At 41.2% G+C, this 22,157-nt stretch overlaps 1 protein-coding gene across 2 annotated transcripts; it reads left to right on the top strand.

Annotated features, from left to right (window-relative positions):
* Positions 1 to 3,449: 3,449 nt before the first annotated feature.
* impg1b (interphotoreceptor matrix proteoglycan 1b) lies at positions 3,450 to 21,989 on the top strand. 2 transcript variants are annotated; one of them, XM_085932226.1, is made up of 18 exons: positions 3,450 to 3,519; positions 6,651 to 6,869; positions 8,129 to 8,295; positions 8,437 to 8,465; positions 8,670 to 8,704; positions 8,805 to 8,851; positions 8,926 to 9,075; positions 10,032 to 10,090; positions 10,245 to 10,429; positions 10,508 to 10,888; positions 10,958 to 12,333; positions 13,065 to 13,154; positions 16,882 to 17,101; positions 17,909 to 18,119; positions 18,928 to 19,113; positions 19,215 to 19,398; positions 20,218 to 20,301; positions 21,470 to 21,989. In XM_085932226.1, exons 1-18 carry the CDS (start codon positions 3,450 to 3,452, stop codon positions 21,551 to 21,553), a joined length of 3,777 nt encoding a protein of 1,258 aa, XP_085788352.1. In that variant the 3' UTR covers positions 21,554 to 21,989. The 2 variants fall into 2 exon arrangements, with proteins under 2 accessions (XP_085788352.1, XP_085788351.1); XM_085932225.1 differs by having other exon boundaries at positions 8,670 to 8,719.
* The last annotated feature ends 168 nt before the right edge of the window (positions 21,990 to 22,157 follow it).

Raw genomic sequence — 22,157 nt, 5'->3', positions numbered from 1 at the left:
ATGAATAATCCCCAAATGTGCTAGCTGCTCTAGTGCAAGGACAGGAACAGTCTGAGAATAGTCTTGAACCCTGAACCTCAGAATGATGAGGCAGGCCTGATTCCATCATGCATGTAAGATAAATGAAATCAGTTTCAATTAACTAACCCCAAGTTTAATGTTTCCACATTGCGACTCCAGCAACAAATAAATGAAAGGAAATCAATCACACAAACTACCCCCAAAGTGCCCAAAGGCACGCCACCATCACTCTTCTTGGCCCACCATGTGTCTCACTTCTTCTCAGAGTAGAGAAATGCACGCAATAGGTATCGTGCATTGCAGTCTAAAGACAATTTGCCTGTTGGGATAAATGAAGTACACCAAATGGAATACAATCCAAATGCAAAGCTACAGATGAGGGATGTAAGCACTTAGAGGACAATAGCTCGCCGAGGCATTTGCAGCAGTGAAATAAGTCCTCTAAACAGATGGCAAGTGCTCCTTTACTCCCTGCTGCATAATTTAAAGTGACCTCTGTAATTGCACTATGATTCAAGCCATCATCTGCGTGAGAAGGTCAGGCTTGTTGCCATCACATTTTGGTTAAGCATCACACTTGGAACAGTTGATGCTGGTTTAATTGTATTTTTATTTATTTATTTAAATCCGCATGAATACACGCCAATTAGATTCCGTTTATCCACAGCGGATTTAATCACAAACAGCGATGCAGACCGTCACTGTCACTTTTGCACGTAAAGCCCATGGGCCGGGTCGATATCGTTAATCCTCATCTTTGACTTCATCTTGACTCGGACCCTAATCCTGATGGATGAGGGTCACTTTTTTCCACTAACAGGATGATGCATGCTGAGCCGGGAATGATGCGACATCTGACTTCCAGGGAATAATATATAGCAAAGCTGGTTCTGCAAGAATTTGGACATCAACACAGTATCTGAAATACCCAATATATTTAAAATGGATAAATATGTAATTTTTTTGATTTTTTCCCAAATATTTACCTCCCTCCAAAAAATTCAATTCCATGGTATCCAAATATATATCTGAGGAATGTTCAATACCACTTTGGTTTTCAGACCAATACAAGCACTCAACAAGTCACTAATACCAAGAATCGATACCACAAGTACTCAAACATTCCTCCAAAACAAAAAAAATAAAACCTATATATCCCAATTTAGCTATTTTGTAGTTTATTTTATTTTTTACATTTCAAATTGCCTGAACGTATGGCAATTTTCTATTCTTATTTCAAATGATTAGGTCCTGATTTCAAAACTGGCTAAAGAGGTGGCCAATTTGCCTATAAGCTTGAATCTGTATCATTTCTGATACCAGGTATCAGGGGATAGTGAATAATCAACACCCTCCAAAACTGATTATACGGTCATTTATATTCCAGTCCAAACCAGCGGTCCTCAATATGCAGGCTATTTGTGGCCCCTGAACTAGTATGTCCTTTTCTGAGATGGGTACTCTCAAAGTGGTAATATGTTAGCAAGCCCCACTTCTGTCAATGTCTATGTGGTGGGCATCTGCCACGTGGCAGACGCATTTAAATTGAAAAATGTTTTCCTTCACTATGTGCCTTGTTTGGGTCGACACGTGTATATCGGGATCCATCTCCGGGCAAGCAACAGACGCACGCAGACAGCTTGTTACTGGGTCACTGAGTTCACCGCCACTTTCGCTGACATTTTGCCAGGTGGAGGAGTGTAGATTGCACTAAAATGGCACGCTCAGACTTCACTGAATAAAAAGCGGACAGTGAAATTCGACAATTCAAAGCAGAATGGACTGAAAAATTTGCATTCATTCGCCCTTCAACTAGCAGAAGATCAATGTTCTTAATATTCCAGGAGTTTACAGCTGTAAAGATTTCCAATTTGGAATGATATTACCACCTGAAGCATAGAATTTTTGAAGATGCAGTTATTCAAAATTCAGAGGTAAGAAAGAGAGAAGTAAATGCGTCAAATTTTAGTGTCACACAAGACAGCAAGTAGAATCCTTGTCCGATCTATGGCACAAGAGCAAAAAGCAGCTGAGTGCTCACTCGGAGTGGCTTTGAAATTTCCCTGATGCAGAAGCAATAGAACAATGCATGAGTGATGTGATGAGCACAATGGTTGAGGGCAAACAAAAAGAAAAAATGACAGCTACAATTAAGCAAATCCCCCACTCGCATTCCACAACAAGCAGATGCACTGAAGTCTTGACTGCTGAGCAGCTGTGTGATGCAATAAAAATGCATTTTAGTCCCAGTTGTGTTTAGCACTTTTCTCTCACGGTCGAGAAAATCTTTTTTTCAAAATCTAATTTTATTCCTTCTTACATTCAAATCCAAGCACACCACCAATTAAATATTGCTTCACCAAATAACGTGTTGCACCTCAGTCCTCGATTCTTCCAAATTGAGATTAGTGTGTCAGAAAAGTGCCAGGAGGGATTAGGCTGCTCTTGAAGAGGCTTATTTACAGCAGCAATTTGTTAGCAACTAACATGAACGGCTAATCCTCTTCACAGGAGGAGATGAGGGCGGAGACTTGCCACACGGAGACTTCCCGCCCTGATACGTTCCGACGGCAACCGTTGAGGCCGCATGCCAACACGTTTGCGTCACACATTTACGACCGATGATCTTATTTGTGATATTTAAAAGAGAACACAAAAAGCAATACGAAACAATTGGTTGTACTTGAGAGTAGAGATGAGAGGTTGCAAAAAGCAGTCATAGACAACAATATGAAGAACTGACTCTTGACCTGTTCCTGTCAGGGGTCGCCACAGCGTCTCACTTGAATGATTTGTTTATATCTGTCTGAAATTGATCTCATCCCGCAGAGGTTGCAGGATTCATTACCTTCGGGCACACACACAGCCTTCCAATCCACACGTTTGCTTGTGTAAGGATTAAGACTAAAGCTCATTGTGCGCATGCATAAATAGAGGTCTTGTGTGCCACTTTGTCCCACCAGAACCAAGGCGACCCAAAGCAAAGAAGGCGGCGCCATCCAGCAGGTTGTTTGGAAGTGGCCCAAACGTGTGCTCAGCTGACAGAGTCCGTTCGTGTCCAGAAGGCGGCTAACAAGATGAAGCCGGGCGTCCACGTGGCGGATTACGAGCCGCGAGAAGAAGGTAAAGGGATTAGACCCTAAACAGAATCTGCTGTCTTAACCTCATCACTGTTGCCGCTCTGACGGGAAGAGACCCGAGCTCCAGTCGGGATTCCGGGAGTGTCCCACCCTCCTCTTTCTCACCCGCTTCACTCCCTCTGCTCGTCCATCCATGCAGCCGCCTCTACCGGCCACTGGGATCCCACTGAGGCACCCAGTAACTTAGACAACAACAACTTGGACGGCATTCATTCGGATATTTGGACACACTCTGCGAGAAGAGGCATCCGGGACATCTTGTATCAACACCTTGGAATTTAACGCACCATGCTTTTTAAATTAATACTATTCCTCTTCATTTGGTGTCCGCTGGGCCTCCAAGCAAGTCAAGTTAAAGGTAGGAAAACATCCGAGAGCTTGTTTTGGCAGATGGCCATGAAGTATCTTACACAATCTAATGAGATCCAATACAAGAGCTTTCCATAATGATCATGTTTTGATTGTGGACAGTCACAAACGAGATGTAAGTGATGATTGTAATTTTCCAGTCTTAAATTTTGCAGTTTTATCACCATCGGTAACTGTGAGGCACCAGAACTCGTAAATCAACAAAGAAATCTTATGGTTCATATGATTCAGCTCATATGATTTATCAAATAAGGAAAATAGTCCTGTTATACAGATGAGTAGATTTCATATTGATTTCTTTCTTACCAATGTTCTATGGTTCTTATTGCGGTTGTAATTTGCAGCAGTGTAGAACTTGACTGCATCGAATCAAAAGCTCTTTTTCTTATATAGCTCTGATTCAATATCATAAAAAAAAGTGCCTTCGGTGTCTTCATCAGAATCATTCAGTCATCCTGAAAATGTAGAGGAATAATGAAACTCGGCCAATCATACAGTACAATCTTAAAATGTTTCCCTTCATTTCATTAGATTTTTTTTGTCATTGGATGTATGTGATTTTAGCTTGTCCTACACACTGCTTTGCAAAATGAAGTATTTAGATAATAAGTAGTTGAGTGGTCATAATATGCTTTTATTTTTCACATCAACGTCCTTGAGGGAGGAGTCCTTTTATCACGCACAAAGTATTTTCCGAATCATATTGAGCATTTTTTGTGTCCCCCCTCTCGTTAAGAGTTAACCGCCCCTTTAACACACACTATGACGTCAGTGACATTAGGGCCAGTATTTGGTCTTTCTTCAGCTGAGGCTGAAACAGTTGTTTGCATCTCCCGTGCTTGCTTTTGTTTTGTTTTGTTTCTTCTTCTTTTTCTTCTTCAAAGTTGAGCGTAAGGCTGAATAATTGATGATCTGCATTGTTTGAAGAAAGCGTGCAGATGTACCTAATTTACCTAATATTATGATATTCCCAAAGACGTTAGAAGTCCTCCACTGTGGAATGTAATGAGGAACTTTTTATTGAATCCACAAACGCTAGTTGAAACTCACAACTTAGTGTTAGCCATGAACAAAACAGGTGGTTGTGTGTGCGTGGATAGTATAATGTGATAACGTCTGGTGTCTTGATCGGTGTGATGTGCCCGCTTGAGCTCATTACGCTGAAGGAAACAAAAGCCATTCTGTTCCCGGCGTCACAGGACGCTAATCTTTTCTGGCTCGTAACTCCGCCGGGCGGCCTCCTGCGCCTGCGTCGGCCATCAGGGCCTCTCGTCCCTCCTCCCCGGTCTCATCCCCGTGGCTGTGCATGTGCGCAGTAAAACAACACCCCTAAAAAGACCCTCATTTGGAGTTTGTCTTGATAAAAAATTATGTGAAATGAATTTTCGCTTGGAACTGCGGTTGTCATAAAACATCCATCCAACCAACTGTCCTTTCATCTGTTCGTCCATCCATCTGTCAGTACATCCAAAATTAGAGAAAAACTGGAAGAACAAAAAAATACAATAATGTTATGAAAAAATATATATTTTGATTTTTTTTAATTGAAGGCTGTTGTTTTAATGTACTTGATGATTATTTTTTTGTTTTCGTCACATTTTTTATTTATGGGCACAAAAGATTCCGCCCCAGAAATACTCTTAACAAGCACAGAAATGTGACTGATTGTCTCCCCTGACAATTATTATTATTTTTTTCTTTCACATTTTCAGTCTAACGCTATTTTACATTTGGATTTCTGAGTGCATGTTTGTGCAGGGCAAAGTAATCATATTTCTCTATTCCCTTTCACAAAGGTGTCTAATAATGCAGTACAAAACACTGTGCTCGTGTATTGCTAAGACATGAACAAAAGCAAGGTTGAGGGAAGAGACATAATGGGTGTCTTAAAAGTTTTGTTCATTGGCGGCTGTTCCCTGGCGCGACATGTCAAAGGTGCACTATTCGCTTTCTCAACGCTGCACCGCTGCTCTTTAACGTGGAAATCTGAAGGACGTGCTTTGGAGTGTCAATCCTCAAGGCTAACGGAGGAGGAAAACACACCTACGCTGCATCCTTTCTCTTAAAGTCACATACTGAACATTTAACATTTTTATCAGCTTCCCTTTTCACTGTTGGAATTGCCAGTACGGTGCGTCACACTGCGACCTTGACTCCATCATCGCGTCACATCAGTGCACAAACCTTAAGCAGAATAACCATTTTCTATTACAGCAATGCTGTGAACATGGAATTTTCCTATCATTCAAAAACAAGTTCATCACTGCAAATTTTGAAAGCATAAAATATTTTTCAAACCTAAAAACAACAGCCTATCTGGATTTTAAATACACCTGACAATATATATGGCTGTATTTGTTAAACCAGATAGTATCATTTAATTTCCTAGAGGTGTCAATGCAAGTTTTGTGAGGAATTAAATATAACTCAAACAACAACGCATGTGTTCATCTCAGATGTTTGCACAAACACAAACTGAGTGGTCGGTACCGCACGTTGTTTATCCACTGTTTGCACACAGGCGTGCAAGAGTTCATCTCGCTTGCCAGAATTGCAAGAGGGTCACGTTGCAGAATTGATCTCTCATTTTGTTTCTCTCCCAAAAAACAACAAAGAACAACCCCCAAAAATCTTTAGTTTTCTTCAATCTTGTTGATAATCCAGAGGAAGGCCGTTTGTTATTTGGGTCTGACGACTTCTCGTCTGTGTTTGGGGGCTCATAAATCCTGGCTTATTGTCTTAAGAAGCCCTCTGAGGGTTGCCACCTGGCATCACAATGCCGGCTTTTCTTTTCAAACAGCTCTGATGCAATACTGACGAGTGTCGCGGTGGTGTGTGCAACAGCCCCGAATTAGTTTCTCCTGCACTGGGCAATGTGTGGCAACTTGTGCCCACATGGCCGCACGTGTTATTCTTCAAGTTTGTTGGGTTTTCAAATCTTTTTTCAGCACTAGTCCTGCACAAACTAAGCTCTATGCTGTCGAAAGGGTGACATTTGACATTCAACATTATGTCGACTGGCCAGTGAAGAATGAGTGACTTAACTAGTGATATTGGTTGTAATTGACAATTAGAATAGCCAATGTCGAGATATATAAATGCTGTCTATCTTCCTTGCAGACATCCAGCACCACGGTATTGCCGGACTCCGGGATGTTAAGTATCGTCACTTTCTAGAAGCTTCTAGATTGACAAAATACAACAGTAACAAAGCGAGAGCCAGCGAGGAAGGACATCGGAGGAAGAGGTCGACCATTCTCACCACTGGTGTCAAAGTGTGTCCCCAGGAGACCATAAAAGCTGTCATCGGCAGCCATCGAGCATACTATAAGCTCCGAGGTAAATGTGCTAATGCATTTTTTTTCAACTTGCAGTGAATCTAACACACACTTAAATATGTATTTTTTAAAATATATTTTAATAGTATGGATGTATATCCATCATAAGAATAAACTGTGTCTATAAAAAACTATGGGGATCTGTTCACTGGTGGATCTTTGGAAAACTTTTAGCAACTAATCATTTTGCAGATTGCTCTCCTCAGCTGTGTCCCTGCCCTGAGAACTTGATTAATTCCATGATTGGTGTTCTCACAAGTCAGCCTTGTCTTTGAGTTCAATCGTTTTGTCTGGATGGGCTTGTACCTTTCACCGAACACTTCTAAAACTTTTCCATTTCAGAAAAATACAGATGTCAGTTGAATTGTCATGCCTGTCTGATCCGTTTATTCCCTCTATCACAGTTCTCATACAAACACCTGCTAAATATGATTTGAACACAAAAAAAAGATAAAATATCCAAAGAATTAATATGTCAATAAAGATAATAGCAAATGGATATATCATTTTTGGTGAAGACACAAAGAAGCCTTGATAGCCAGCATTTATATGCAAATGTTCTCTGTCCAGAAAATAGATTGCGTTTGATTCAGGTAGTGCATTAAAATGTCCACCTTGCTCTTACAATACAGCAGTTGATAAAGTGCATGACTCCAATGCGTCATTTAAAAAAAAGGACGCAGGATGACTTTGCCGTTGCGGACGTAATCGCTGCATGCAGAAATTAATTTGTCAGAGAATAAAGATGATGTTGGACACTTTGGACCTTGCAGGCACAAGAAAACTCCATTGTGTTTGGGAAATTTATATTCATAAAGATATGCAAATGTGGCAGATTGAAAAAACATGAATAAGTTGACCTTTATTGAAGTGGACCAACTAAATTTAGTATTTTATTTATTTATATTATTGTATTTTATTTGGAGTTATGCTCAAACATTATTAGGAAGTGATCCGGTTTGTACTGTGGATTTACATAATTACGTTGATGCATATATGAATATTTATGAAAATGGAAATATTAATTTAAACTAATTAATTCCACCATACCAAAAATAATGTTTTCCACGCTCCAATTTCCCTATGAAGAAAACTGTAAGCTATGAGAACATTTCATCAGTACACATTTACAGTTGATATTAAGTGTAAATAAAGAGCAGAAAACAGAACTGTGCAATTAAAAACCAAATATGAATGGTAAGGTGCACCGCTTTGTGTCCACTCTTTTTCACAGACCATAATTTGCTCCTTCTTTTCTAGTTTGTCAGGAAGCCATTTGGGAGGCCTTTCGCATTTTTCTGGACCGGGTGCCAAACACTGAGGAGTACCGATCTTGGGTTTACACCTGTCAACATGAAAACCTCTGTATGGACGATCTGGCTCAGAACTTCAGTAGTTCGCAGGAGCATCTGGACATGGTGGCCCGAGTGAGTGCTAATTTGCTTGTATTTATGTCTTAATACATAACAGACAAATTTGACTTTTTTTCATAAACATCAACATTATTCCAAAATGCAGTAAGGATAATAATAGTTTTTAAAAAATTAACAAAAATTTTTGCCTTTCAGAGAGTGGCTGAGCAAGCTGAACTCGAAGGGTAGGTGCAAGCTCAATAGCTTTTTTTTGGGTCTGTGTGCGTAGCCTTTTTTGCCATCCAAACTGTTGTAGTACATTACAGTCAAAGATAAATGAATAAAAAAATGAACAAACTATTTCCAATTTGATTGAAGTTTGTTACCAAACGTGATTCTTTGCCTAATATACGGAGTCACGTTCTAATGACGATTGTCTCAATTGCCAGTGTTGTAGTGGAAACAGCGGCACCAAGGGTGGAATGTGACTTAAAAACAAGTGAGCTGATGATCTACCAATATCGTATGTGTTCAACATTGGGAGACAAACAGTATGCTAATTTGCACATTTCATTTGGTCTCAGGTACCTGGACCCCCCCAGTGATTCTCATTCCAACAGAAGCTGAAGAGGTACTAAAACACAATTTCAGCATCCCATTTTATATGAAAATTGTTGCACTGAATAACGCCTTTGTCTTTGCCAGATAAAAGAAGAGCCGAATATGATAAAAGAAAACTATGGGGAGTACATTGTAGAATTCAACGCGACCATTGTGGAGCCGTCGTACATCGAGCTACTGCATGACCCCCAGGCAGCTGATGCTAATGACATCACCGGAGAAATAACAGACAAGGTACGATCTCGTTCTCATATTTGAAGACGTTTAGTCTCTATATTCAAGTATTTGGATAAGTTGGGTTCTTGAAAGAAACATCAAAATATCCAAACTCTGAAACAGTTAGTCTATCCTATATATATGTCACCTATTCTTTAAGGCTGTGTTGGCCTTGCTTTGTAGACTGTAGCTACTTTATGACCTGGACTGAATCCAAGTGGTTCTTTTACCTTACAGCCACATTGGGACGGACGGTGGAGTGAGTCCACTTTACTCCTGGCCCAAACATAGTCATGAATCAATGTCCACAGGCGGTCCTATAGCGCGCAAGCCAGAAGGTTAGGTGTCGAGCTAATTAGGTGAATAAGTACTCCGGTGTCACCTCATACTCTCAATGGTTAGGGAAGGCTACCATATCTGACGTGATTTATTCCCCTATCAACTCAAATGTTCAGCTTTTGGCAGTGCAGCAACTTCTACTGGACTGTAAACTCATTGCTGTATTTAGGCCACACATCTCTTGGCAAGCCCAGCATTGCTATGGAAATGGAAGTAATCAATTAGAAGCACTGACACGGTAGTGATAGTTCCACGCTGGGAGTTCAGATTTGGGAAGGCAGTAGGGATTATTGGCATTTCTAAACAGATGTGTTTTTAATTGGGTTTTAAATCAGTTGAGTGGCTGAGCGTTGCAGATGTTGTCTGGGATGGAGTTCTAGAGGGTTGGAGGCGAAATGGCAAAGGTGTTGGGGTGTATGATAGGAGGAAGTCCTTTGGCTATTGGAGAGGCGAATATATTGAGATGCGGACTGGTATTTTAGGAAAGGTAGGAGAATTCTTGGGCTATGAGGATAACGCATTTTACCGCAGCTCATATTCAAGAAATTACCAGGCATGGTTGTGTTGGAAATGAAGTTTTAAAAACATACCTTGCTGGGTTGTATTTGAGTTCATGCCTCTTTTTCTTTCGGTAGATACTTCATGCACTTAAAAAAATTGCAGGATTCAAAGAAATTCGCATGTTGGAATTCAGGTGAGTTTACTGTTGTTGAATATTACACAATTGCACACATTTGTTCCTTGAATACTATTTTGTGGTTATGTTATGTTGCCGAGTCGTCAATGTAGTCCATAAACAGTCTGTTACCTTCATGCATCTTTATGACTTGAATTGTTGTGTGAATCAGGTCACAGGATGCCATTCTGCATTATGCTGTGGTCTTTAATGGAGACACGGAACCGAGTGATGAACCGGAACCTCCAGATGGACAGACAAATGTGGATGCTCTTAAACTGAGGCAAATGATAGTGAAAGCTTTACAAAAGGAGCCATCACTTCCTCTGGACATACAGTACCTCACCTTTGAAGTTGGTAAGCATAATTTTCACGCTGCAGGAGCAGAGCTGCTGAGGAGAAAGTCTGATTGATTTTTCTTGTGTTTCTTCTCAGTAACTACTGCTTACCCAGATGCCGCTCTCAGCATGTACACCACTGGGAGCGGGGATGCCATCAAGGTCACTGAAGAGAACATCACACCAAAGTTCTTCCCCACAGTGGCAGCGACAGAAAACACAGTTGAAAGTACCACAATTCAACCTCAAATACACACCTCGGTGCCTTCCTTACTGACCATCCTCCCAGAATCCACCTCTGAACCCACAACCGTTCATGAGGTGCCAGTGGCAGCAGCAGTGGAGGATGCATCCGGAGGTGATCCTTCAGGGGAGATGAGTGACATCATCATGACAGATACAACACCTGAGGCCATCCTAGAACAGGGACAAGAGGCGAGGGTCATTGACACAAGTACAATGGAAGGTAACAGTGGAGGTGAGGCGATGAGGTTATTATTTCTTTTAGGGTAAACATTTCTGAAAGTATTTTTTTTTCTTTTGCAAGAACCTGAAGGGGCAGACACAAGGGAGAATGATTCGCCACCACCAGACTCCAATCCTGAAATGCTGATCATTGATGAAGCTCACCTTTCTGGCACAGAATCTGAGTTGTCACCAGAGGATGTTATCATAGGCATGGAACCAGAGCCTGACATGCAGCCTACACCGTCACCAGAGGGCAAAGATGATGCCCCTATCGAGTTAACCAATGAAGTGACAAGCGTTGTCGCCACCAAAGCCTCCATTGATGTTTCCAGTGTAGCAAACAGCGCCTCTTCCAATGAAGTAGTCAGAAAAATAGTTAATGAAGTTCCCAGTGAAGCCTCTATCAAAATTCCTAATGTTGTCACCAGTGAAATTCCCAGTGAGGCCGCTATCAAAATTACTAATGATGTCGCCAGTGAAATTCCCAGTGAGGCGTCTATCAAAATCTCTAATGATGTCGCCAGTGAAATTCCCAGCGAGGTCCCAACCAACTTCCTACAAGACCCAAGTGACACTTCTAGTGATACCTCCAGTGAAGCTCCAATGGAAGTCCCCAATGATGTGTCCACCAATGTCCCCAGTGAAGCTTCCAGGGAGCTTCCCAACGAAATCTCTACTGAAGCCACCTCTGAAGTATTCAGTGACAGTCCCAGTGACATCACCCACAATATCCCCATTGAATCCACCACTGAAGCTCCCAGTATTGTTCCTAGTGCACCCACCATTGACGTTGTCAGTGAACTCCCAAGTGAAGCCCAAAGTGGGCTCCAAGTCGAAGTCTCCAGTGATGTCTCAACTGAAGCCGCCAGCATGACCCACAATGAAGCTCAGAGTGAAGTCTTCAGTGAAGTACCCAGTGAGACCCACAGTGACACCCCCAGCATTTTTCCCACTGAAGTCCCCAATGAAGTCTCCAGTGAAGGTTCTGTGGAGGTCCCCAGTGCAGCTCCTAAACCAGTCCCCACGGAAGCACTTAGTGTCTCCAGTGAAGTAACAACTGAAACCCCTGGAGAATCCCCTAGCGAACCCCCTACCCCAGTCCCAAGTGAAAGACATGAAGTCGAGTCAAGTGGAATGATCCCAGCTTGGGTGGAGCTTCCTTCAGAAAACTCTAACGTCCAGGACGATGTAGAGTCAAACCAGGGTGGGACAGAAATGACCGAGCCTCTGGAAGAGGACAGCAGTAGTGTTAGATACCCTTCTGAGGCTGACGAGCGGTCCACAGCCGCTCCGGCCTCAAGACAAGCCAGCACTCCTGTGTTGGCCGCGATACAGCAGAGCAGAGAGTTAGTGGTTTTCTTTAGCTTGAGAGTGACAAACATGATGTTTTCTGATGACCTGTTCAACAAGACCTCCCCAGAATATAAATCACTGGAGAACACCTTTCTGGAGCTGGTAGGTACACAAGCTTTTATGCTGGATGTAATGTTGATGCATGCTATTTTGGGGTATTTTCTTTTATGAGTTCATCAGTGTGATGAAAATGTTTGACAAGGTCATTGGCGCATAATATGGACTTTGTAGCTAGCCTTATTCTCACAGCTGCCAATTGAGCCAAACACAACGTAACGGATTGAATTTTTTTTTCCTTGACATATATATTTTTTATATTTATTCAGAAGTTTAATATGGTGGTAAACAAAAGCCAACTTCCGATTTAAGTGTGCTCTTGCCAGCAAATATTGAGCAATGTACCATATCAATGAGTTAGGAGTAGAAACTGCACAATAATCAGAAAGTAACTTTTTATTTTACTTTTTACTTGGTGGCTGCCCCAAGAGTTGTTAAGTTGTGACAATCATTATTTGCTGACTGACGAAGACCCGAGCCAAAGCTAAAAGAAAATAAAGAAGCCAAGCCAATGAATGTATGTGCTAAACACTAACAAAACTTACATAACATTTTCTGATCATTTTGGCAATGACACTAGAGCTGAATAGCAGCAGTGTCCTGGATGGTCTTAAATATGTTAGCTTGGTGATTTTGGGTCACTTTTGTTTTGTCTTCTTATTACAAACTGACATTCCAGCACATTGACTTTTCATTTTAAGGTCAAACAATTACTTACGATCAAGTGTCGAAAAAGGGGAATGAAAAAGTTCTACCAATAATTGTGTTTCACTCAGACTCAACACTCTGGGCCCAGAAAGCCGCCAAATCCTGGAGCATCCAGTAAATCTGGGCCTAGGAGACAGACGACTTTAGCCTCCATACCGGTATTTTTTTCCATATTGGAACTCACTTGTGTGACATCTCAGAGAGAGCGCAAACTTTTCTTACCTAACTACTTTTTAATGCATCTTTCCTAACTCAGTATGACAAACTGAAGCCACACTAACACACTTTTCACTTTTAGACGTCACTATAACTGCCTTTATATTTAGCTTTGGTTGTTTTTGCCTTAAACTGTGTGTTACATATAGCCGGCTGTGAGGAAAATATTACTAAAATGTTTTTAAATTAAAATCACCGCTAATGCTCATTGATTTGCATGCTGTATTGTGATTTTTTTTAACCACTGTAAAAATGAGAAACAAGGACATTTAATTTACATTTCAGATTTATAGGGGGCAGCACATGTTATTGTAAGACAAAATAAGAAGAAATAAATGCTGAATTGGTCCAGAAATCAAAACAATTATTCGGGGTGAGAATACCTAAAGAACATGTAGGTTACTTTTTACATGATATATAAATAATATGTTTAGGCTAAACATAGATAATCCAGTTTTCATTCAACTGTGAGATCAAATAAGCGGATTTTGGACTTTGTTGATATTCTTAAGCCACAATCTCTTGCGTGGAATAAAACTACATTTTATAAATGTGGTGCAGTGCAGTGTAGTTTGTCTTTTTTTGTGAGTAAAACCTGTCTGGATTTGTCCAGTCTCCTAACATGGATGTGTTGGGGCCTTATGTTCTTGTATCAATTTAGTAAAATTTCATACAAATTGTAAATAGTAGACAACTAATTGTGTTGAAATAATTCCTAACCACATAACTATTTTCAAATGATTAAATATTATAGCTCATCCAATATTTGGAGTTGCACATTGCTACTCACATAAATAGTGATTGTCCCTCGAAGACAGTGATGGGCAATTGGAGTCCTCCTGCGTGTTTTATAGGTCTACCTGCAGCAACATACCTGATTCAAATGATCAGGATTGCTATCCAGCTTGTGCACACCTATCTTAATATCTGCCCATTTGAACCAAGTGTGTTGCAACAGGGAAACTCTCCATAATATCAATTTTTATTTGTTGTTGAAAAATGCATAGATACGTACGCATGGAAAAACAGTATTTATAATGAATTGGTGGTTTTAAAAAAAGGTGCTTGAGTTTACAAGTATTAAATTCTCGTAAAAACAATGTTAGCAGTTGTACACATTATACAGTATATGATTATTAGAATAATCCTTAGGAGTGAGGTGGCCCATTTTACATTGGTTTTGGGGTGCTACAGGTGTGTTGTTTGTTGCTGTTTGGGGTTGCTAACCCGGCCCACGCATTATAGTCTGAATCATGAGACCTTGGTCTGCCTTAGTCATTGTGGAGGTTTGTCATTTGTGTATGCTAAGAAGCTTTCTGTTATTCAGGTCAGTTCCTGCCCTACACACACACACATATACACACACACACACACACACATACACACACATGCTATTAAGGGTTTCAAGCTGCTTTGCGCCCTGTGTGGGCATCTGCAAGCATCTACCTTGCGTGTACTTGTTCAGATATGAAAACAAACGAAATGTACATTCTAATGTGAATAAAAGTGAACAATTGCTACTGGTTGAGGTTTTGTTGAATCCCTCTCGTGGGTGAACGTATCTACCCTAGTAACGATCACCAGCACTACTACCAAGCTTAAACCTCAAAGGGCCTCCATTGTAATCTGGTTGGGAAAAGCGGGACGATTGCGTACAATAATTCAAGACGATTGGGAAATGTGGCAACTCGTCTGGTTGGGAGGAAATCAGCGGGCTCTGGGACAAGATGGATTTTCGTGTTTTTGTGAATTCACAAATACCGTGAGAATTCAGCTTGCAGGCAAGGTTACCCAATATTCAGCTAATATTCAAATGGTACGTCTTCAGGCGCTTTGGGCTATTGAGGTTGCACTGTTTGTAGGGTTCAACATTTTGTCATGTTCGAATGCGAAGGAGCAGACATAACATGTAACTGAAGTAGTTTTTTAGCCCGAGGCGAGCCCGCAGGCCAGGGAGCTGATTACTTCCTGATACACTGTCAGTTCACTTATCATTGGAATGAACTGATCCTGTTGACGATGTTGATTTATTTTCCCCACAGAGAAGCAAACCCTTTCCCGTCTGTCTGACATCACATTATCAAATGAAAATGTATTAATTAACAAATGTGGATTAAAAACAAAAAACAAAGCCTCTCCATCTCCAATCTTTAATGGTTGCCCAGACAAAGGTTTGTGCAGTTCTCATCATTCCTTGTTTATAACTTTCTGGAAGCACAAACAATAATGTGGTCAGACGTTTGAGATGGTAAGTATTTACTTACTACCTTTAATCAATGATAGTCCGCTAGAATAGTCCTTTAAATGGGCTATTTGGAAAACGACATTTGAATGTGACATAAAACAGCCCATTTAAATGGTTTTGCCAGACCCCCATTAGAGATGCTGCACACCCAGTCTGACATGTATACATGAAACTTGCCCTTGTTGAACTCCTCCTTGAATGTACTCCTGTACCTACTGGTTTGTGAAGCAACCACTAAAAACTGGACATGGAGGTTGGAATTACTCACAATGATGCGACTTTTGAAAATCAGGTTTCTATTCGCTGTGACGTTTGGCCTTGTGACACCAGAGAAAGGATGTTTCACTGGGAACCAGTAGATACAACTAGCAGTAGTTTACTCCTGCCTAGATGGGATGCGAATGTTGTGCGGTTTTGCGATAAAACCACCACTCTGACCTTCCGCGTGCGAGGTATCCGAGGCACTGATTGGTCTCAAATCGATTGTTTACGGATAATTTGCCATCGACGCTTGGAGAAGAACGGTCAGGAATGGCGGATAACAACCTGCCAGAGACTATTAGCCAAAGGGAAGTAGCTGTCACTAACTCGTCGGTGGACGAGATGTGAAGTAACCCCATCAGAGGCGAGCTCCTTAAGGCCTTCTTATCTCCCCCTTCGCAGCCCCGTCCAGCTAGGGCCTAATCTCCTTTGCTTGGTGTTTACCTTCGTTTGCAGCACGACATGAAGCGGCTGTGGGTTTGGGAGTGCAATCGATGCCCATTGATGCGGGGTCATTACTTGAACCGGTTGAATTCTTGCGCCGTTTCTATAGTCGTAGTATTTTTTTTCTGTCTTCCTCGTCTGAAATAAAAGCAGAGTTTATGGTCTGCAGTGTTGGCTTGTTGTTGCCTTTGCATGCAAGGCCTCGCTTGTTACGCTTGTCTTTTGCTAAGCGGCTGATCCCTCTCACTCTATTTCGTGACTACAATTAGCACATTCTCTGACATACGGAAACCCTAATTTCTCTTCTTGATCTTATTATGCCATGTGCCGTCATGGCGGGATTTCATGCTTGCATTAAAAATTAAACCGCAAACTATTCATAGCGATCGCACAGTAAAATATGACCCGAATAGCTTCTGGATCGGACGATGCGGTGCCAACCACACCAGCGAGACGATTCAAAGTAGATCCTGTTGCTGTGGTCTTCTTCTGAGGGGGGATGTAGATGTTGAATGCGTCTTATCTCCCCAGGATCAAGACACGATTCCTGCTTGCTCTGATCTTACCTTCAAACCCTGATTTAAAAGCCTCTTTTTCACCTTCTCTTGAATACTAACCAAGCTTGTAACCACACATAGAGCTAAGAAAATCAAATCACGCTTCTACTTTTGTGAGAACAAACTTATCAAAAACGAATATGCTTCTCCCTTACGTTCTAGCTTTTACCCTACCTTGAGTCCAATCTGACCGGATTCAAGCAACTGGAAATCCTCAACTTTCGCAATGGCAGTGTGGTGGTGAATAGCAGACTGAAGCTGGAGAAAGAAGTGCCGTACAACGTGACTGAGGCGGTGCATTGTGTTCTGGAAGACTTCTGTAGCGCCACGGCCAAACGTCTTGACATTGAGATTGATAGCCGCTCCCTGGAGATAGAACAAGGTGAGATGTCCTTGCTGATAAAATCTTGACTACACTCCTTGGAAAGAGTATTTTTTTCTTATTATTTTTCTGTTCTTTGAATTGTTCAACCACAAAAAGTAGTCTCTAAGTAAAAGAAAAAGTCTGACAACCCTCAGTGGCATCTCAATGCTGAAATATGAGGAATTAGTTGCAAAATTGCACAGTGCACAAGTCCACCCGATTTTGTGTCAAACTGTAAAACTGGTGTATGAGGCTAATTTATTCTAAGATTCCAAAGGACCTGACTGGGCAAAACGGGAATTCATGTGACTGAAGAATTAGTTAAGAATGAATTAATTTTAATGTTATTTTCACATGTTCGATTAATGCTTGATTGGATGCTTAGTAGACACATTATGGTAATAGATGTGCTAACAATTAGGTGATTGGTGTTACAACTGAGAAAGGTTACAGCTCTCATTTTATTCTTGTATTGACTTCACATTCGATGACGTGGTCAGGAATAGTAATACGAAATTTATAGAGCTTGACTCCTTCTTCTCTAATGAAGTTTATTGAGTTCTGGACTCAAGTCGTATGCTTATTCATGCCACAAGGTCAAAGTCCCCAGGTGTCCCTCCTTCTCGCAACGCAGCATACACGTGATGCATCTTGTTTGCACGCACGAGTTCCCGACTGTATATCTTATTCAAAGTCGACGCTTCGCTGCTCATCAATCAAAGCGCCCTTTCATTCCTCCTCTGAACCTGGAGATGGCGGTCGGTCGGTCAGCCGGCTGTGCACGCCGCGTACATGATAATGTCACACGGCTGCTTTTTTCCGCAGCCGACGAAGCGGACCCGTGCAAGTTCCTGGCCTGTAATGAGTTTTCACGCTGCGTGGCGGACATTTGGAACAACGAGGCCGAGTGTCTGTGCGACCCGGGCTACAGCTCTGTGAATGGCCTTCCGTGTCAGAGCGCATGTGACCTGCAGCCAGACTACTGCCTCAATGGAGGCTTGTGTGAAATTATCCCTGGCCATGGAGCCACATGCAGGTATAGTACACGAAAAACAGCACTAAACAATTGCAGCTCATAAAAGATAATAGACACAAACTTTTTTTAACTGCAGGCTAAAAGCAAACTGTGGCAGGGTTTTTACTTTTTGGACCTGGATTTTACAGTAAAAAAATGTCTGAGCTTCATCTTTTTATGAGGGTTGCAAAAATGGAAAGAAGAGGGACAATTATTGTTCGTAATTGCTGAAACTCATTATTGGGTAAAACAGTAATTGGGGAGGAGGCAGACAGTGGCCCACCACATAAGATAAGGTATTGACCCACACGGGGAAATTCTAGCACAGGGCCCTTTTCCTTTTTTTTCCCCGAGATATATTTTACACAGTAAATATTACAGACCAGTGATTAGTTGAAAAATCAATTTCCCTTGGCTGTCTTTCTGACTTTCAGTTCCTGCTGACACTCTGTTTCTTTTCCTGCACAGCATCGACAGCCATTAGTTTTTAACTCAAACAACGCAACTCATACAGCCAATAACCGAAACAAGATTCCGAGCTATTTTGTTGTCCGTTTCTGTATCTATAAAAAAATATACCCATTTGTTTAGTTTATTGACTTTGAAGATAAATTGGTATTGAATACATATATAATATGCACATACATAATTTCCTCCTAGATTTTAGCACACATGCCAGTATGTATATATTCACCAACATGGCAACCTCTGCATTTACTACATGGCAGTGGGGTGACATATTCACTAAAATGACAACAAAAATATTCACAAAGTGGTTTGTTTTATTTACGCCCGGGTCTAGCTAACCTAGATAATTTCCATGTTCTAGATGCCCTGTAGGCAAATACTGGCACTACCATGGGGACCGCTGCAACGAGCTGGTTTCGGTACCATTCGACCCGTCGCTAATTATAACCTGCCTCGTGGGGAGCCTCTGCCTCGTTTGCGCCATCATCGGTATCCTGGTGTTCATTAACAAGAAGTGCACAGCAACGAGGAAGGCCGTGACTTTGGTGTAAGTCGGAAATGCTTTGGCGTTCTTGTTATTTTTGTCATGTGAGGCTTTTTCAAAATGTCTTTCCAACCCCCCCCCCCCCCCCCCCCTTCCCCCACTAGGCACAGCCTTGCTCCTTATCCCTTTGAAAATACATTGAGGGTCAACCCAGTATATGAGAATGATGATGGCATCTTAAGCCAAGTGTCCACACTGCCGTATCCCACCAGTTCGGCCTCGTCTGGCTCTCATCATTCTGAGCAGGAAGTGTATGCCTCAGTTGAAAACATACATCTCAGTATCGAGGTACATAGTGCTGAGCGGTACAAGCACTTGGACTAACAATCACGCTACTAACCGCTCAAGTAGATGACTCACTGCTCTAACACACTCTTCAGTCATTTGTGGCATCAGAAACTCTGACTTCCACGCAATTGATTTTGAAATAGATTTACCTGTAGGATGGAACGGAAATAGGAATAATGTGTTTTGAGGGTTTTTCTTTTCTTCCTTGGAGGGCTGAGGCCATGGAGGGTCCAGATATATCTCAGGTGGTCAGCAAAATGCTAGATTAATAAATGAATGAACAAACAAACAAACAAACAAACAAACAAACAAACAAACAAATAAGTTTTATGAGTCAAGGATTCCAGCAACAGGTGGAACTGTCACAGTATTAAATTCCAATACATGGTGAGATCTTTAATTCACAAGCTTTTATAGGTCAAACATATCAAAAAAAAAAAAATCAATGTCCAAATATGTTAAGGGATTCTGATTAAAATTTCCTGTTGACCTGAGTATTTTGGAAGAACAGTAATACTGGTTCTACTGTGCTTGCATCAAGTGTGTAAGGATCTTCTCTGCGGACACAAAACACAGATGAGGCTCCCTACAACGTCGGAAAACTTCCAAAGCTGCTGTTCAAAACCCTCCATAGATGACATCTGCTGTGTAGTTATAGCTTTAGGTCAAAATGCTTGTTGCACTGTAGCGCCCGTCACTTTTTATTTACTCTCCATCTGCTTACGTGCTCTCTAGGCGCCACTGCAGGCATGAGAAATTAATGACGCATGCTGTAAACACAGTGGGTGTCCACTTTGTGGGCGTGTGTCTTTCCCACAGATCCCCAGACGACTCTACACCACAAGATCCGAAAAGTTAGTATCGGAGCTGGTGGACTTCCATCAATGCATCCCGCACAATGAGGTGCGAAAAACACACTCTGTCAAATGACACTCGTGGCTAGTAGGATAGAGTAGGAGTGGGAATGAGATGGATTCATGATTAAAAAAATGCTTTGCTCCCTTCAGGTTAAATATGCACTTCATCTTCAAGTATGATGTGAATATTTGATCATGTTTGCATGAAATATTGTACAGGTCTGAGACGCAGGCAAAGGAAAATGTGTTTATAAGCCAGACCCAATCATTCAACAGCAACTGCTAAAATCTAAATGTGCATTAGCAATCTGCTAGATTAATCTCTGATCTTAACGAACCACTTTATGGATGTTTTGAGCAATTTCAGCCTGGCTTGGACATCATTCCACCCCATGAACTGGACTTATAAAAATACAGGCGATTGTTGTCACGTATAGGACTCAGCCAGTACTTGACAGAAATTCCTGCTTAATGATACTGCTGAACTTTTTGAAGGGCTTTTTAACCAGGTTTCTGTAATCCACAATTAGAATATTATGTCTAAATAAAAGCGGGATCAGAAAGAAAACAGAATGACACTTCATAAACCCCCCAAAAATTGGCTAAAAATCTTAATGGCAAACCAAGGTTCAACTTTACAATCATGCATAAAACAGTGAAGTGTTGCAGATAAAGATACAAATTATGGTCAAATTGTGTGGTTTCAGCAGATAAGTTTTATCTGAGTTTTGCAAAAAGCCATAAAAATGATCAAAAATGATTCAACTGATTCTGTTAGTAGAAGACGGGTAATACCTCCCAGAAATTCTCGCTGCTCCTTCAGCTGTCAGCCTCCTCGAAGCCTCCCCGTTGAGTTTTTTTCACCCCTTTTAATCAATTCTGTGGAAAAGTCAAGTTCTTAGTAAAGCCGCCACAGTGTTCCATGGTATATCTAATACCTTAGAAATTCCTTGGTACCTTTCTGCTGATTCATATCTTTTTAAAAATACAATCTCTCTGATGCTTTGGAAACTCTCCGTGGACCCGATGGCTTTTGGAAATGAAAATGTCAGGAAAATCCCACGACAACAGCGGAACTTTGTCTCGGGTTAATCAGAGGGTATGCATCGTGCACAGTTACATAAAACGTGAAAACACTTTTAAAATGATGACATTTCAAGAAGAGTGTGTGGAGTTTTTTTTGTATCTATTGTATCTCCTCTTACATCTCTCAGACGTGGAGGCTGCCAAATGAATACAGAGCGTGTTTTCTTCTGTGGACATCAGACGGCGAAGGCGGTGAGGCCACTATGGTGTGATGGCGCGGTGGCGTCCCTGGGTCACCGTTGCTACGGCAACATAGCGAGCAAAGGATCTTCCCGAAGTCCCCGTAAAGTATTAGGTCATGAATTGTTCATAGTGATGAATGTGTCTTGTTAGACAAAGCGCTATGGATATCCCAATGTATGCGGATTGCCGTTGTTTTCACGTGGAATCGAATATTTATTACATATAATGAATGGTAGGAAAATTGCCTGTATGGCTATTCTTCCCTCACAATGAGGTATTTATTATTTATAGTGACACACCTGGTGGTATTTTACTTTAGACGTTCTTTTTATGCGCAATTGTTGACTCTAAAATTAATAGAGTCAAAAATAATGATATCTTAAAAAAAAGGTTTAGGTGTTTTACACGTTCCTCAACACCTCTCTGTCTGATCATCTTTGTTTTTTTTCTACACATTTTACTATTAAAATAAATAACCAATAAAATGTTTTTTTTTGTTCAATAAGAGCTTTTCTTTTTGTGGCAGCTAAATTTTTTTTCCATTAAGGTTTTTTTTTCCTTATCGGAAACTCAAAACTTTTTTTTTCCCATGAGGGGATGTTTTGAGCGATGCCTTGCCTCAAACAATCCAAA

The sequence above is a fragment of the Syngnathus leptorhynchus genome, chromosome 15, assembly GCF_054491065.1.
Source record: "Syngnathus leptorhynchus isolate UIUO chromosome 15, UIUO_Slep, whole genome shotgun sequence".
NCBI classification, from domain to species: Eukaryota; Metazoa; Chordata; class Actinopteri; order Syngnathiformes; family Syngnathidae; genus Syngnathus; species Syngnathus leptorhynchus.
The sequence above is the reverse complement of the archived record's forward strand: the minus strand, read 5'-3'. Positions and strand labels throughout refer to the sequence as shown.